This window comes from Acyrthosiphon pisum, chromosome A2 (genome assembly GCF_005508785.2).
Source record: "Acyrthosiphon pisum isolate AL4f chromosome A2, pea_aphid_22Mar2018_4r6ur, whole genome shotgun sequence".
Classification (NCBI taxonomy): Eukaryota; Metazoa; Arthropoda; class Insecta; order Hemiptera; family Aphididae; genus Acyrthosiphon; species Acyrthosiphon pisum.
Window position 1 is genome coordinate 61,414,541 of NC_042495.1, and position 19,682 is coordinate 61,434,222.

The 19,682-nt window shown below is 28.1% G+C and overlaps 2 protein-coding genes across 2 annotated transcripts; both read left to right on the plus strand.

Moving 5' to 3' along the window:
• The first annotated feature begins 1,750 nt into the window (after positions 1-1,750).
• Positions 1,751-2,817, plus strand: cp53 (cuticular protein 53). Its single transcript, NM_001172252.1, has 2 exons — positions 1,751-1,858; positions 2,289-2,817. Exons 1-2 carry the CDS (start codon positions 1,847-1,849, stop codon positions 2,565-2,567), a joined length of 291 nt encoding a protein of 96 aa, NP_001165723.1. The 5' UTR covers positions 1,751-1,846; the 3' UTR covers positions 2,568-2,817.
• Positions 2,818-3,569: 752 nt separating this feature from the next.
• On the plus strand, positions 3,570-9,740 carry LOC100574308 (coiled-coil domain-containing protein 112-like). The gene is made up of 9 exons (XM_003241950.4): positions 3,570-3,943; positions 4,114-4,217; positions 4,890-4,965; positions 5,053-5,227; positions 5,323-5,470; positions 6,893-7,083; positions 9,134-9,258; positions 9,329-9,514; positions 9,648-9,740. The coding sequence occupies exons 1-9, from the start codon at positions 3,816-3,818 to the stop codon at positions 9,670-9,672; spliced, it is 1,158 nt and encodes a 385-aa protein (XP_003241998.1). The 5' UTR covers positions 3,570-3,815; the 3' UTR covers positions 9,673-9,740.
• The last annotated feature ends 9,942 nt before the right edge of the window (positions 9,741-19,682 follow it).

Here is a 19,682-nt window from a genome sequence, read left to right on the forward strand (position 1 = left end):
GAAGATGAGTACATGACCTTCAAATATATATTATAAGTTATATAACATTAAAACATAACAATTGTCAATTTGTAATTTAAAATTATTAATTTTATTAAAAACATTTATAATTGCAACTCGTATAATATATAATTTACAACTTAATAAAATATATTAATATACATAAAATTATGTTATCAAGAAAAATAACAGAAATGTTTGTGTTTTTGTTTTGGATTATTTTTATTTTATACTGAAATATTCGTTTACGTATAAACGAAAAATTTCAAAATGATTTTAACTTGATGGATTTTTTTTTAAATCAACTGAGAAACGCTAAGTTATTTCAGCTGTAAATTAAACTAGTTAAGTTAAAAAGCTTAAAAAAAAATTAACTTTTTAACTTAACTTTAACTTTTTAACTAGATAATGCCCACCTTAGCACAATAGCAGTAATCTATATATATATATATATATATATATATAAATGAAGCGTGAAACATGTACGTTACCTCATCAATCGAGAACGGTTGGTCCGATGTGGCTCAAATTTTTTTTTAGATTTTCGTAACTGCCAGGAGAAGGTTTTTTACGAAAGAAAATTTCAGGAAAATCCACCGGAAAAGTAGGAAATCTGGATGTAAAAAATACAAAAGTGGCGCATCAGTGTTATAATATATTGGTTGCTTATTGCTTTTGGTTAATCGGGCATGTTTGTTGATTTGTATTATTATTTTTATTAATATATATTATATAAATAAAACTTTGTGTGTAGATTAGACCTCTGGGAAGAAGAAATTTCGTTTTTTTTATTTATCTGATAATATTACGGTTAGGTTAGGTTAGGATTTTGTATTAATTGTATATTATATTAATCCACCATTGGTGGAATACGACAAACTTGGTATAACTTTGATACTTTAGAGTTAATTAGTTAAATAATACACTTACGTAGATACATCTACCGCAGGTAGATTGCCTACCTGATAATATAGGTACTGCTGCGAATCAGAATTTTTACTCCGAGCAACGAAAAAGTTAAGATAAGTTTTGAACACCATACACCGAATATTAAATAACAAATTGAACAAAGTTTGAGTTATATAGAGTTGGTACATTTAACGGGCAACGAAGTACACGGGATCAGCAAGTAAATTATATTAATTTATGAAGAAACATAATATTTTACAAATATCAAACATGAAAATATCTAAAAGCCTAGTTATTCGTACCTATCCTTGTAATACCTAGTTTCCTCACAATAAAATAAAAATGTAGGTAATTAATTGTACCTACTATGTTTGAAAAGTTAAAATACAAAATAAATTTTAAGTTTATTGTAATAAAAAAATATTACTTCATTGTTTGTAATATAACGTAGAAACTACAATAATAGTATGGTAATAATATAATATTAAATAATAGGTAGGTAGGTCGTAACTCGTAGGTATAGTTGTATAGACGATTTATATTTTTACCACTATTTTATATCAAAATCCATCATTGACTATTTTTTTTAGGATAATGATAAAACATTGTTAATTAAAAACACAATTAATTATGTAATGTGTATACCTACTGCTAATAATTAGAAAGATGTGTATTTCATGTATTTTTTTTAATGAGTTGATGTAACTGCGTGTCCATTTCTTAGTCAATAGGTAACTATATAAAATTCTAAACTATAGCATAATATCTGTGTGAATGCTGAACAATCTAACATAGGAGGGATCTGTACAGTATATATACTGCATACTAAGATCCAATAGTTATCAGTACCTAACTAGTTCATTCTTTGTGAAGAATACATTTTATTTTTAAAAATTTCATCTCGTAAAAGTGTGTACGCATCTACAATACATTCAAAATGACTACAAAGGTAAGATATTGTACATTTATTATGTATAAGCTATAACTAGGTAACTTTATTAGAAAGCTAGATAAATAAAATAAGTACATTATGAATAATTTTTACTTCCTTTACGCAGACAGAAATTTAAACCAAATACCTATGTAATATTTTGTACCTATATTTTTATAAATGTGTATTCTATGTAGATAATAATACCTATACTATAATATCAAATCAAAAACTCTTAATATTTTGAAATATTTAATCGGTTATGACAATTGATTTACCTACTATTAAAGATTTTATGCATGGACACATGTGCACACGCATATAAGGTATATGTATATAATATATAATATATTACCTATTGTATCAAATATTGAAATATGTAATATAACACTGGATTTATTTAAGATATCGTACTACATAAAAACTAAAAACGTTATGAAAATTTCAGCTGATTGTATTTGCTGCTCTGATTGGACATATGGCCTTTGCTTACCCGCCTGAGTACAAAAGCTACGACGATGGTCACCACGATCACTATGCTCACGCACCTGCACCGTATCATTTCGAGTACGGCGTAAAAGACCTCCACACACACGACATCAAAAGCCAAAGCGAAGTGAGCGACGGTCATGGTAATGTCAAAGGATCGTACAGTTTAGTAGAAGCCGATGGTTCAACACGCGTTGTCGAGTACACCGCCGACAACGAGCACGGTTCAACGCTGTAGTCAAGAAAATCGACGCACCCCACCATCACAGTGAGCACTCTGACATTGATTACCATCATCACGAATCACTTCATCCATACAAATCATCATCTTACTACAAATTCTACTGAAATTCAATATTATTAACTAATACCTACACACAAATTTGTTATGACACCGTCGTCGGTACCTACCTACCCATTATTCATTTTGTACCTATGTTGTGTAAATTTTTTTACTGAATAAAAGATTATAAAAGATATATAATAAACAGTATTGATCTATACATACCATTTGCCTATATATGTTTAAAATATGTTAAGTGAATAATATATGAGCTCCGAAAAGTGGTACTAACTACAAAATCAATTGTAAATAATTTGCATTTGACCACATGAAGTTATACTGTTTATAATACTACATAATATGAAATTGCATTTCAACCGTATAAAGGTCCATTTTTTTTAATAACTAGTAGATACTAAATAACTGGAAAAAAAATGTCAGTAAAAATATATTTGTATGTTTTTTTTTTTATCAAATCAATAATACACAATAGTACAACACAATTACAAATATTGTACTTAAATTATAACCTAAAATATATCGTATACATATTATGATATAATTTACATAGAGTAGTGTTACTAATGGAGAAGACATTAAAAAAGCCACATGAACCACCCCTCAACAGTTTTATCGTATTTTCACTATGTAAACATGGCACACACCGGTACATAGATTTTATACTATTCTCCGTTTACCTACTTACAAATCCATGTCAACAAAAAAAACCGTCAGGTAGAGTAGTGTAAAGCGTGTGCGTGTGTATGTGGTACGATTGTACGTAGATACCTACGTGCAATAAAATAATGTAATAAATATTATTACATTGCGATATTATACACAGGTAATAACAGTTATGAATAAAGTGGTTCACGTTAAGTATTCGATTTAGATTCGGTCTTTCAGCTTGCATGTATTGTTTTGGGGGCCTTGGATGTTACCCGGCAACCGACACCGGCAGGTGGCAAGTATGCGTGCTCGTGTTTGAACGCGCACTGCAGCTATAGGTCTGTTGAAACGTCAAATAATCTACTGGCTGACGGTCTACCAAACGATATAATACGATTATAACACAACATAATATTATATTATGAGACATTTTTTTTCTCTTATTATGACTTATTTATACTGTACATTTTAATAATAATAATAATATTATACCTATACGTCAAACTCGGTACGATTAGAGTGCAAACTGCGGGCATGTCTTGGTCAGACGACCGTGCCGTGGACGCGGTCCACTGGCAGATCCTCAAAAATCATCTGAAACCTAACGTCTGGCCTACGTCACGAGAGATGTTGAAATACAAGCAAGAACTCGATACTTCCAGGTAAGTAATAAACGTCCGTCGTGTATCGACCGCAGAAACGGACGTCGTTCGAATACACTTCGGTATCTTCTCAGTACCTACTTATTGTTGTCACTCTTCAGTACTTATTGTAGTACATGAAGGTACGCGAGAATACAATAATATGACGTACCTACGTCGTCGTGTTTCAGACACGCAGATCTGAATCAACTTGCCAGTTCGATACAAGAAATGAAGAAAAAACTATCCTATTTGAAAAAGACTGCGTTAGACGTGAATAAAATAAAAACCGTAGGTATGTAAGACCCTTGTACCTATATAAAATAGTACCATATTTTTTTTTGTCATTAGCCTGCAGGCCTTTTTTGGAGTATAAGCTATAAACTTATACTCTTTTGCGTTTAAGTTTTCAGAAATTAAGGTGTTCAAAAAAAAAAATTATAACAAACCATTATTGTGTGCAAGAATTTGCGTTAAATGTGGTAAAAATTAATAATATATTATGGAGGTTATTACCTTCTATGTATACTGTCTGAGTGTAAAAAATAAGTGTACAATTTTTCAAGAAAATATAAATATGTTTATCTTGACTATAGTTGAGATTTTTTCAGTCTAACTTGACCGTAATAAATAATTTTATAACATTCACTAAAATAAAACCTATGTTCAATATAATATAGAAAAATATAATATATAACATTATTAACCAAATTTAGCAGATTAAAATAATATTTTTTGATTTAAAGTTAAAAGTTTACTGCTTAACAGTTTTCCATTTATTTATTATTTAGTAAAATAATCGTATTTTTGCATAATATACCTAGTCAAGCATTAAAAATTACTTTCATAAAATACAGTACGAATAATACATTTTTGGTAACCCAACAGACATGTTTAGCTAAATTCATTAAATTTAATAGAAATATTTAAATTTCGTATTGATTGTTATCAAAAGAATTTATTATAGGGTTTGAAAATTTTCGAAATGATATAAAGACATTTGAGTCGAAGCTGTCAAAATTAAAAGAAGGATGCTCAAAAAAGTGAGTGAAAGCCAACTGAAATGTGTATGTATAATAAATTTGTTAGCGTATTATAGAGTATTAACGAGATTAATAATACATTTTAAGATTACGAGAAGAGAGGCTAAAGCAATCCGCGCTGTTTGAAGAAATCGAACGGGTAAAGCAATTAGCACTTCATGATGTCGTTTCAAAGCCACACACCGATGCCATTAGTAAAAAAAAGAAGGAAACAAAAACCATAAAAAGAGTTCCAATTTCGAAAAATACATACTCCTCAAAAGTACAAAAATATTATGCTAAATATAACCATATTATTATGTGTACATATATTTTAAAATAATGAAATATTATATTAAGATATTCCATTTCATTTAGGAAATTGCAGATTTCCATGATTTCTGTGCACGTAATTATGGTCTTACCGGAGGTTGGTCTAGCAAAGATCATGAAACATTTTTAAAGATTCGTTCCAAACATGTCGACGCTGTGGATTTCGTTGATCATGTTGTACAATCAATGCCACGTAATATATCTTATGAATACATGTCTGCAATATGAATAATACCTACTGTGTATCTACCTACATGTATTTACTATATTATTTAATATAATGTATAGATTAAGGTCACGGCCTACTCGACTATTCTATATGGATATTATTTTTAAAATAAGACTAAACGACTTTAATTTTTATCCGACACGGCCTGCGAAACTTTTTTTATTTTTGAATGGGGTAGCTCCAGAGTAAAAAAAATTGCCGACCACTAGACTATATAAAATAAATCCGAAGAGCTAAGTGAAATTTAAATTCGTACAGTAAAATTGTTCGTGCGAAAAATTAATCATAGTTATTAAAAAATTATTAATTAGGTACCTACGTATTTAAATATTGAACTCAAACAAACACCAAATATTTATTTAGAACGAGCTGGACAAGGTGTAATATATTTGAACGGATAATAATTTAATTTAATTATAATTTAATATACAAACGTGTTTTGTGCTCTTTTTAAGAGACTTAGACTGTAATATACTGTAAAATGAAAAAAAATTAATCTAATAACATAACATATAATTATTATATGTTATGTTATTTTGTTTAAGCGACCTTTGAGAAATTTTATATCAAAACAAATACGTACAAATATATTCTCATTTAAATTATACATATTAATTTACATTTTTATATATTTAATGGCGTATTTAAATCTTAAATAAACTTGACTATAAAAACAACACACTTAACAACAAACGTTTTAAATGAAATTCAAGTCAAAATATTATTATATAATTCTAAAACAATCGTATTTAAAATCGTTTTGCTTGAGCGATATTTTATCACTTGCATATATAATTTTATATGTATTTAATTATAATATAGACCATAATTATTTCAACGCACTAACTATTTTAAGTTGCAACTGAATCACACATCTAAGAGGTATGCCCAACTGTTAAGTTGAGAATATTTGTTAACAATAGGTTATAACAAAGCATATACCTAGTAATTTTTTTTTCTTGAGTATAATTACTTTAATTATAATTAGTCCTATATTACAATGCAAATTAGTATTATGCATTCAGATAACAGATGTACATAATAATAACTGTATTCTAAAACAGCACTATTTTCTTCATCGAAACATTATTGTATAGGTACCTAATGAGTTTCTAGATGTTAAGATAATATTATAGACGATGGTTTAATTATTTATTGTATTAAAATAAATAAAACAATTAATTTGTCAACGGGAATGTGATTTAAACATATAAGCTTATTAATCGAACCTCGAGAATTCAATACGTTAATATTTTTTTTTTCATACGTACACGCATAATCTCTATTATACAGAATTCAGAACAGTTTATACAATTTATACATTACTTTTTGATGATAGTTATGGTTATTCTATTATATTTTCATGGCTTTATAAAAACACTATAGATATAACTGAGGATGCTGCACGTGAACATGAAAACTGGTTCGTAAAATTTGAAGAACTTAAAAATAAACAAAAAGAAGCAATAACAAAGTGGAAAAAGGAAAAGAAAAATGTTTTTGTGCCTGACTGCAATCGAAATAATTGTAACATGCTAAGAAAATGTGCAGATAACGATCCAGAAATAACAGGGAAAGTAAGATCCGTTTAAAATTAATATTCGTTATAAAAATTAAAAGTTATACAGACGCAACGCCTAAATTATTTGTTTAAAATAAAAAATCAATTATATTTTGGTATAATATCAAAAACATAAATTGTTATACGTTTCCATATTATGTATATGTGATTATTCAAAAATATTTAATATTTATTATTATATAGTACGAGTACCTTATACTTACTATACGAAACTAGTGCTTCATAATGATTACAATTAAAATTTAATGTCAAGTACAAAAATGTAAAAATCAGTTGAAATTATAAATTTTCAATAACCAGTAAGCTTCTAAGCTTAACAGATAGGTATGTATTTACAATACAGTGTGTCTAATAAACTATTGCACGCCGTGTAGGTTTAATTTTAATTGAATGTGATAGTGGCATAGCGCCCATTTTTTTTTTTTTTTTTGGACGATGTAATATTTATTTGAAGATTCATGTACACCAGGGGTCTTCAAACTACGGCCCGCTAACAAGTTTTAACCGGCCCGCAGCATCCATAGGATGGTAAATAAAATATAGATATCTAAAGATATGTGTAATTTAAAAAGTCGTTATCGCGGGCACGTATCATAATTTATGAACTGAACGCTATACTTATATTTTCATAAAATTAAAAATTATATGTGTTAATAAACTTTTGGCCCGCTAAGAGCATTTGATATTTTTTGTGGCCCTTGAATAAAAAAGTTTGGAGATCTCTGATGTACACCATAGAATGTTATAATAATAATTATTTATTTATTTACGGAGAAAATCCATTTTACATGTAGGTTTATAATAAACATTTATATAGATATTAGTTATAGTACTTTTAAGGTACCTATATAATTAATACCTCATAACATCATGACATCTATGAAATATTATAATATTGTGTTTACAGTATATTCATATATACCTATAGATTTTAAATTAAATTAAAATTAAAATTATAATAATTTAATTAAAAGTAGGTGTATGGAAAATATTATTCTAAAACCATTAAAAAATTTTCATACCTAGCTATTATTATAATGATAATTATTATGATGAGTGATTTATTGAAAATATTCTACCAACATTCAACACAGACTATTTTTTTAACTAATGTTTTATCATTATTTCAATATGGGTTATAATTATTAATTATCATTGCCTTGTTCTGAAATAAGCAAACAAAGGCGAGTTTCCAAGTGTCATCACTTCACATTTTTTTATTTATCCGCTGTAATATTGTTTACTTGAACATCGAACGGCGTATCGTATAGGCAATAGAGGTACATTGTTATTGTGTTGAGGACATAATATTATTATTATTATAAAAACAGTTGTTCTAAAAATGGCTTCCCTCAATATATTTTTATTAAAATTGAAATTTTACTCGTTCGTTTCATAGTTTGATGTTTTGTTCACGTTTATTTCTGATGCTAAATAATAATAAAAAAAGTCGAGTGTATTTTCTCGATAATTATGCCTAGTAAACTTTCATGTGAAAATGAATTTAATACTTTTATATCCTCTCTTCGATTTATAATTCATTATAGGTATTGTAAAAATATTTTTATTGATGAAATGTTTATTTATAATCTATATAAAATATTACATAGGTATCTTAAATAAATAAAAATATAGTTTTATAAATTAAATATATAGACATATAACATTATTCATCAACAAGCTATACCACTTAATCTATGGACTTATAGTAAATGGACAATATAATATTATAATAAATTACATAGGTAGTTAATATAAATAATAAAATTCGATTATTTTCATAAATAATTTAGTTAGAGTTAAATAAGATACTATTAGTTAATACGACTCAATCATAAATATTGGGAAAATATAAAAATTAGTTGTTTTCTTTAAAATTAATATTTTAAAATGCATATGTTTGTGATATTTAGGACGATTTGTTAATTAATACGTAACAAAATATTACGTAAACTATTACAGAAACAAAATTAATAACATACTTTTTTCACCAAGTAGTTACATCACAATATAAAACCACAATAATTATTCTTCTAACTTTTTAGTTTTCCAGTGATAATTATTTAGAAAAACAAATAAATGTAAATCACGATATCAATGAATCTCAAATTGAACTCATTGAATCGAAAAAACTCGATAACTCTGGTACTACATTGCTAAAGCGTTTCAGGTAACAATAAAAAACAACTATTGAATAGTAAAAATTAATCAAGACGTTAAACAATAACATGATTTTCCAGGGAAAAAGATAAAAGATATATAGAGTCTAAAAAAACAAATAAACAACGACAGAATAGTCAACGTAAATCGGACCCATTTACAATAGTTACTTTGCACGGAAATTCAGAAAAATATGATGAAATTGAATCACTAGAAAAACTTCCAAATGTACACTTAAGCATTTACGGTGCACATAACCAAGATGTGTATGTATTATAGGAATAATATGCTATATACTTATAAATAATATATTTATCGACGTGCCTATACACAAAAATGGAATATAAACATAATTTAAAACTAACTGAATATAATAACAAAGTACATTTTTTTTTACAGGAAAGTGGTGTTGAAATATCAATAGACTAAAAAATATTGTGCCGGTATTTTTTTTTGTGTAATGTTTTAATATTATTACTATCACAATATTGAATATACAAACTTTCATAATTGTAAACAAAAAAGAGTTCACCGAATACAAATTATTATTTCTTATAATATTATTGTGTAAAAACAATAATCAATATATTGAGAATCAGCTGTTACCACTTAACCACGGTTACCTATCAGGAAACGATGATCCGAAAACATGCAATTCGTACCCATATGATGTAGTGACATTTACAGTTAAACACATCTTCATAGACCATATTTCATACGAATAAGCAAGACTCAAGTCTATAAACGATATCTTGAACGACCTCATTCCCTTGTTTAAAGAAACTGGACAGGATATACAAATTTAATAATTACAATTACCAATGTACTCCATTGTACTATTATTATATTTAAAAAAAATGTGTATATTTTATTTTTAAATATTTTAAATTATAGATATTCAATTTCAAGAAGCTAAGGGAGAGACCCTTGGGTTAGGGTGCCGAAGTCCCCAGGGGGGTTTCCGATAACTGGATGGGATGGGGTTGGTGAGCGAAGTGAGCAGGGACAGGAATACTCTAGTTCATTATATATATATAAAAAAAAATTGTATTTATTATATTTAGACGTTTTATTAAAATATGCTTAAAGTAATGGTCTTAGCTGCTGATATTGTATATAATAAACAAAATATAGATATATTATAATATATTAAATTGTGTGCATTATATTATTATTATTATTATGGTTACTTGGTGCCTATAATATTATGAGTCTAATTCTAATTGTTATTACTCATTATAATTATTAATTGTCTTAGTTTCATAATATTATTAAATAGGTTATTAAAATATCTAGGTAGGTACCTAATTTAAGAGTCTTAAATAGATTGAAAAAAAAAAATGTTTATCATCGTCAAATTGCCAACAACTATATTTAGCTAATATATATAATATTATATTTCTAAATATTTATAGTTATTGATACAGTGATACATTACCAATAATCCAGCAAGTAGAGTATTTTGTGAAAGGATGTGATAAGGGAGATATATTTACTTCTTTGATATTTTTTTTGTATAATTTACCATAAAACTATTGAATATAGAAGTATAAAATACAACTGATTAAACAACCTATCAATAAATGCATACCTAATAATGTGTCTTCACATACATCTAATTATATATATACATTGCCGGCCATACGGCGTACATGTTCTCGTTTGAATGTTTGAAACAAATCAAGACTTAAAAGTATAGAGTCATTTCAGAACCACTATGAAGGAGGGTAGATTAGTATTTTTTTAAATAAACTTATACCTTATTACTATATTTCAATAGTTGTTATACGATTTAAAATTTAATGTTATGGTAGGTATATAATGGACTTGTAATATTCTCCATTCGTAGAAAATTGAATATTTAGGTTGATGTTATAATATTAACAAACTTCCGAAAAATAATCAGGAAATTTCAATTGTCATTATTTTAAACAACAAAACTATTTAAATAAACAATTTTAACCTTCTAGTCTTTACATATTATTTAATATCCCTCGCATTAACAAAGTCCTAAATACGTCACTACTGAATAACCTATTTATAAGGTTATACACACATAGTTTATTATTATACAAATATTATTTATATATAGTAGTACTCGATGGTAGTACCTATTAAGTAAATAGGTAAATACAAAAATAATGCTATTAATCTGTGTTTACCACATTCGATACGTTATTATTACTATTACATTTGTACCGTTCTAAGCACCATGTCGTCCAATTTTCTGCAGAAGTTGAATTATTTGAAATATCATTTTTTACATTTTTGTAAGTCTTGAGATAAGATACAAGTTTATCGCTGGGAATAAATGTTGAGACGTGGTATATAATCCTAAAAATATAAAATTATTGTTAAAAAACATATTATTACCTTCAAATAACAATAATTATAACCTAACAATAATAAAAATGTATCTATTTAAATTATAAAATCACTTTAAGATACATTATTGTTGAGTATTTAATTAATAAAATAAAAATGTAATAATATTTTGTATTTATTAAAGAGTTAAAATTCAAAGTTCGTTCTAAAAAAGTGTTATTATGCACTAAGAACATGATGAACATGAAGGACGCCTCAACCACATGTTTATTGTATATGTCTTACAAACGAACAACATATCAAATTTGCGTTCTGCAGATACAACTTTATGATGTTAATTTTAATAGCTTTTTAAGTGAATTGGCCTATGGTCGAACTTTAAGGTAAAAACTAAAAACATTATATTCTGTGGGTCTATTACAACTAAAAAAAAACAATACCTATTTAAATTTTCAAGTGAGTTACCTATGCGTAAGAGGTACCTATGTCAAATACTACAATATTCAAAAAGGTTTGTAACTTGCGTTAAAATTAAATTATCGTAAAAATCCAATGTAAAAACATAATTTATATACTATTCTTATATTTAAGTTGTTCAATTAATTCTAATATTTAAGCTAACAATACAAAATTGGTTTTGATGAAAGCAAATGTGCCATATTGTATAAGACAACTCATGCGGTTGTAACGTCCTCATAATTATTAAGTTATCATCAGAAGTCAGCTAGTTTAATCAATATTTACCAGTTAATCCAAAACGGCATGTTACCAGCTTTCTCTGCCACAGAAATCTGGCAAGCTATTCTTTCTATGCATTTTTCTGAATCCAATATCTTTTGGAAGATTACCCAGGTAGGATCAAACAATATCGAAGACTCGTTTTGTTGTTTACTAATTAAATTTAAATCATCAAATTTAAAGGACGATAATCTTTTCGTCTGGCCGGTTCCAGTTATTCCACCTGGCCGGGTGGCTCCACTTGTTCCACCTGTCTGGCCCGTACCAGTTCCACCTATTTGGCCTGTTCCAGTTGTTCCACCTGGCCGAAGTGTTCCACTTGCTCCACCTATTTGGCCTGTTCCACTTGCTCCACCTATTTGGCCTGTTCCACTTGATCCACCTATTTGGCCTATTCCACTTGTTCCACCTATTTGGCCTGTTCCACTTGTTCCACCGGATTGACTTGATAATGATCCACCAGGTTGATTTGGTTGAGTGGTTCCAGGTAAATTCATCACATTATTAGATGGTCTCATTGAAAGTAGTTGTATCAATGTTGGTAATAATTGAAGAAATAATAAGGGTAATATAAGAATTTTAGACAACTTCAATAGTTTCATTATTAATACAAATTTAAGGAATACCGCAGTCATGAATAGTTTGAGCTTAAACACAATAAGGAATAATATTTGTAAAAAACCGATTGCCTGCAATTTGACCAAACCCAGTTTAATGAACGCCAATATACCGATTGTATGCGAATCAATTTTGTTCTCTTTCTGCTGTATGGGCCTATGATGATCTTTAGTTACTCTATTTGGTTTGCTATGATAACCATACCCATAGTTCTCGGTTTCATGAGGGGGTTGATCCCAAATACCTCCTTCCCAAGACGTTGCTGGATATGAATTTTTGGGTTCCTCAATAGTATTCCACCCAGTTCCGTCAGCTAAAATGTCATCTTCTGTGTTCCTATAACCATGCATTTTGTACGGTAAATCGTATAACTTAAGGTGACTGGTTGAAGCGCCCTTTTTGTCCAATATATTGTTTGTCCCTGTTATCAATTGATCATCGTGAACCATTTTACTATGCTTTACTTCCCTGTCAAAAAAAGTTATATTTTATTAAGCACACCTGTTTGAGAAATTAAATTTATTTATTTATAAAGGGTATTTTGAGTTATTATAATATGAGTTATGTTGCACACTATATACCTAAATTTATAGGTTTTAAGTAATTTTTTATGTTTTTCTATAACAACATTCAATTCGTGAATACTTTAAATGTATTAAATAAAAGAGTGGGATAAGTAATTAATTTATATAAAGAGTGGTAGATAGTAAATTATTCACATATTTATGTTTAAATTGCCTCGCATTGTTCTTGCTGCGTCTTATCGTTATAATACCTACAATAGATGTACATTTATTGCGTAACCCAATCAGGGATTTATAATACACCGTCCTGCAGTGGCTCTGACATGTTATATATTATGATATCGGGAATCACATACGTATTACGCTGAGTTGAATTTCTTCGTACGAAATATTTTGATTACGAATTTATTATCGTAGGTAAATTTAATTTTCCCTCTACAGCGTTTATCGATGTATCTAATGTTTACCTGTCTAAAGTGACCTGTCTAAAGTGACCTGTCTAAAGTACCATCTTGATCCAATTTGCTAAAAGATAAGGTAGGTATTATATGTTGAAATCGAAACACTCCTTCTGGAAGAAATTTTGTATACAGGATATAAAAAGAAAAAGAAAAAGAAAAAAAAAAAAGCAGGTAAGTGGATGTCGTTCTGCTGTACAGTAGATTACAAGTGGGTCATTGTATAATGGTTGTATTAAATTTGAATTCAATGATATAATATCATTGTATAAGAAAAACGATTCTGAGCGGAGACGGTTTGTCAGTCTGGATATTTTAAATTGTTATTATTTATTTTATCATGTAGGTAATCAAGTTGAACTAATATTAAAATATTACAATTTTTTATTCGTTTCTATGGTGATAAACAAAGCGTTAGAAATTAAAATCACATTTTTAGATTTTTTCCGTAATTTTTCGGTGGTTTTTTCAGTGGCATTAAATAACTATTGAGAAAATCGAAAATGACCTCTCTAAAGTAGGTACCATCTTGATCCAATTTGCTAAAAGATAAGGTACTATATGTTGAAATCGAAACACTCCTTCTGGAAAAAATTTTGTATAGGTTCAGGATATAAAAATAAAAAAATATAAATAAATAAACACCATTGTAAAAACAATAGCTCCCTCGCTCCGCTCAGAATCTAAAATTTAAACATAGAATACCTATTTCCTTAGTCGTTCATCATTACAATAATATTCATAGCTAGCCGTTATACAAAGTTTCATATTTTTATTGTTTAATGGATGCTGTTGAGAAAAGTAATAATGTGGATGCTTTCTAGCTATATACAGATTTCAAGATGTCATTCGATAGAATAAAACAAGCCGTATTGATTAGTAATTTGGAGTTCATGGGTGTTAATGACCATATTTTAAAATCATTTATATAATTTAGGTATCAAATATAAAAAAGTAAAATTGAATGGTATTTCAATAAATAATTATTTATGATTTCTAAATTCATGGGATCGGAATCAGAGTTCTATATAAAAATATAAACGGTTTTTTTAGGGGTTTGGTTAAGGATTATTTATCTGCATTTTTTAACTTAGAGTCAGTAATTTATTCCATCACATATTTAAGAAGTTAGTAGAAACAAAAAGTTATATTATATGTATCATAATCAAACACTGTATCAAACACATTTTTTTTTCAATTTATAGTTAAAACAAAAAGTTCTATCTTGTAAATCAAATAGTTATAGGGAAAAAAAAGTGTTATCGGAATATATTACGACAACAACATCAAAATCACTCGGGTGGAAATATATTTTTTTAATTTTTAAACATTACAAACGCTTCACTGAACAATTCTGATATTGTTACAGTTGTTGCAAACTTATTGATTCCAAGCCCACGAATCCTATAATAAATTGTGGTTTTAGTTTTTTGCCATTTTTGTAACTAATACACCAATCTTATGGAAAAACTAACCAACACCGTATATCTATTTTCCCGACTAATTTATATAAGATGTTATAATATTTAAAATGGATCTTGGTAAAAGGAAAAATCGTAACTTAAACATATAATTTGTGTATCGTACTGTTCTACACTTGGCATTTCCCAAGATTTGATTTTTATAAATATACAAGCTGAATTTACCAGCGTTGCCAGGAAAAAATTGTGATTGTTTAACTCCTTTTGGGTGTAACACGCTGTGAAAGCAATGTCTTTTAAAGTGTAAATTATATTATATTTTAATGTATAGCCATCCCGGCCGGCGTTGTCCGTGAGATTCGCTTGTAATTATGCGAGCAGTAGGCAATAATATCAGGTATACAATCTAATTGGGTAAATCTCGGACCCCACGTATGTAAGTGTATACAAAAATGGCCATCGCAAATCTCAAAATCCCGGGTTGGACCTACCTGATCCAGGGAGCCACTCAAACACACACACAAAACATTTCATAAAAATCGGTCGAGCCGTTTAGGAATACATAAAGGACAGACAGACAGACAAACATTCATTTATATAATATATTAGGTATATAGATTTGTAAACAAAAATAGATGTGTAATAATATTGTACCTATAACATACAGGTACCTAATATGCAACCATGGCAACCATTTAAATTAACAAAAAAATATTCTTTTTTTATGATCTGTAAAAAAAATGTATGAAAAAGTGAAATCTGTCAAGTTTTACACAAACTAAATATTGATATATTATTCTGTATGTTTTTACACAATTTTAAGAAGTATACAAAGTTATACGATCATTCGGAGATGGGTTTACCTGTTGTTTTCCGGATGCACTTCTACGTGGGCGATTTTCTTTAATTCGTATTTATCATCGTCGTTACCAATGGTTGTATTGTTATCGTATAAGCGGTGGTTGGTCAGATACAGATTATTATTAACGACTCTCAAATTTTCCCTGGCTAAAAGGAGTGGCTGCATAGTGACAATGCTCATATTAATCATCAAAGTCGCGACTTCAAAGCTTTTGTCTAGAGACCTGCTGGAGTTCACCCGCAGTAGTTTAGCGGTCGAATAGTTTTTCATTTCAGGTCGTATGGTCACTTCCGGTGTCTGCGAGGCCTGGGAAGTTGTGATCAACTCATCCTGAATTTGTTCAGTTAGGCGATCTGTAACGTTCATCTCGGAAACGGTGATTCGAGATGTGCTCACTACCAGAGCCTCACTGCTGTAGCGTTCTGTTTGTCCCCCTGCACTTTCCGTATGATCGACGGGGACAACGGGAATCGAAAAGTTGCTATCCACTCGACCAGATTGGATGCACAAGAGTGAAATAATCATCACGGTCACTGTGATCATCGTCGATACGATCAATATTTTTCGAATGCATTTAATTAATTTTCGTTGTTCATCGTATTCAGGCCTACAGAATGTATACATAATTTGGATGATTATTGTGGGTTGAACAATACAAACAAACTAACATTATCAGTCATTCGACGTAAGCATAATCATATTTGTGCAATATTTACTTAAAAATATAAATGCATTTTATATAATCATATTATAGTACAATTTTAATATACGATACGTTTAAAATAAAGACTTTACTCAGTTGTTAACGTTATCATTGAAATAAGTATTAATTTCCAAATTGTATGTTAACCAATTATTATAATATAGCACAACAGAAAATATATTTTTTTTAGTAATTATGAGGAAGTCGCACCCACAATTGTTGTCTCCGTCTTACACACGTATATGACATAGACAAAACGCGTTTACGCAGTTTGAGTGGAACTCGCTCAATTTTTTTGTTAGAATAAAAACACCTATTACAAAATTAAAAGATGATAATATTTTGGAGGGAATGATGGTAAGTTTTTTTTTAAAAATATTACAATTTTGAAAAGTTAAAGGTCATTTAAAAATGTTGAAATGTTTGGTATTTCTAAATGATAATTTAATGAATGTTATATTGGGAATAAAGATGTAAAAAACGCACCGTCTTGCACTCAGAAATATTGTCACTAATAACTATTACGAATCAAAATTGATCGAGTCCTACTCAGACTGCGTAAACGCGTTTTGTCTATATCGTATACGATGACATCACATTCGGGTGTGGCGAGGGTTTCCATTCTTGCCAAAATGACCTCGTTTATTATCATCATGACCATTTTATGCCAAAGATTAAGTAAATCCCGATTTCCAAAAAAAAAATTAATAAATTATTTGAGTAATTTTTTGACATCCCCTGAACCTAAATCCATCAAATAGTAATGATTAAGATGTACGCACCTCACCTTGTATCACAAGTGACAGATATTGATCATATTAAAATACTAAATCGATATAAAATTAAGCAATTAATATTACGTATAAACAGTATAAATGTAAATATTCGTAATTAGAAACAAGACAAGTTTCTCATCCAAATTTTAAATTAAATTATAAAAATAAAAATTACATAACAAGTACAAAATTCAAACATATTTGGACATGTTCAAAATATTTACTACATGAGATTTGTTTTACAAACTCGAACCTAGTTAAATCCACACATGTGTTTTTTAACGTAGATATTCTTAATTTCTTGATTGTCTTAAACTATTTATATAATAATAATAATAATGATAATAACGCGGGATATAAATTTTATTATTGGTTCTTCAAAAATATCTTAAATATTTTATTAATTTTTTTTGCCGTAAATCGGTATATAACCTTTGGCGAAAAACGGTCATGGTTATAACGGGTGAGGGTCATTTTGGCAGAAAACGGTTATGCTCGGTGTGACAACAGCTTAAGTAATAATAATAATTGTACATAGGTACGTTATTATTAGCAATATATATTTTAATTCTTACACTAAACATATTAAATTGACTTGGTATAATTCCCAGATGAATGTGTCTAACTGATATATTTTATAATAAAATTGTTATCAATAATATGATACCGAATGATTGATCAAGTATCATATTATTAATAATATAAAATTATACAGCTGGTTATCGTAAATAATTATCGGATATACCTAATATTTTCATCACGTTACCTATCACCAATAATGTTTATATATGTACGCTATAATTTAATTTTTATTTTATCATATGTACATAATAAATTAAAATTATGTGTTCACATAAAACTATGACTTAAAATTAATATAGGTAATTTTATTATTACATTGTTTGATCATATTTTTTTAGTAGTTATAAATATTTACTCACATAATTGATTAATTAGTATCTTATGAAAACTGTACAGATGTTTTCCAAAGATGTATAACATTACAGTACATTTTCAACAGGAGAATAAACAATTTTTCAACAAATCCAGTCACACTGCAATAGTCTTCGTGAAATTGTAGATGTTTTATCTACTTGGTATATTTCATTACTAATAGATTAATAAATAAATATCACAATATCATAAATAATCCCCATCTACTCAGTATTTATCATATTTACCGTAGTTCTACGGGTAATTTTGGACCATTAAAAATATTACAGTATTTGTATAGTGTATTCAGAAAATGTAGATATTTTATAAAACAACGATTAGTAATAATCGATAATGTCCGTCTTAATTTACTGTTATATTATTTTAACAACAAAATAGTGTTATAATATTCAGGTACAGTTCAACTCAATTTTCAATGTTTTGGCCATGGAAAATGTATTATTACATGGATAATAATATATAATCAGTAATATTTCATTTCTGCGTTCTATATATAGACTATAATTTAATAATCTGGGTCTTCATATACATTTTAAGGAAATAGGTAGGTATTTACTAATATAATTTCGGGCATAGTTTAATATTATTAACTACATAGGCATAGCTTTACTTATAGATTGTCTTGCTTAACAGACATAATATTATACCTAAAACTATAGGTACTTTATCCATTTACTTTCGGTTTATTTCATTAAATTTTTGTTTCTAATTAGTTGTTGTTATTTAAAAATACTGATTGTAAAAATACTAATTAAATAACCAAGTATAACGATTTTTAGTTATTTTTTTGTAATTTTATAATATTAAGAGGATGTCAGCGCACTATTCGTTTTCTCTCTCTGGCCCACGCTCAACATAGACAAAACGCATTTACGCAAAATCATTTTTCTATGCGTTTAAGTAATCTTAGAATAAAGTCACCTATTACAAAAAAGATAGAGAATAATATTTTTGAGGGAATGACTTATCGATTTTATATTTTATTATTATTTGACTTTGTATTCGACTTTCAAAATAAATAAAAAAAATGTTGATAAATTTAAATGATGTTTAAA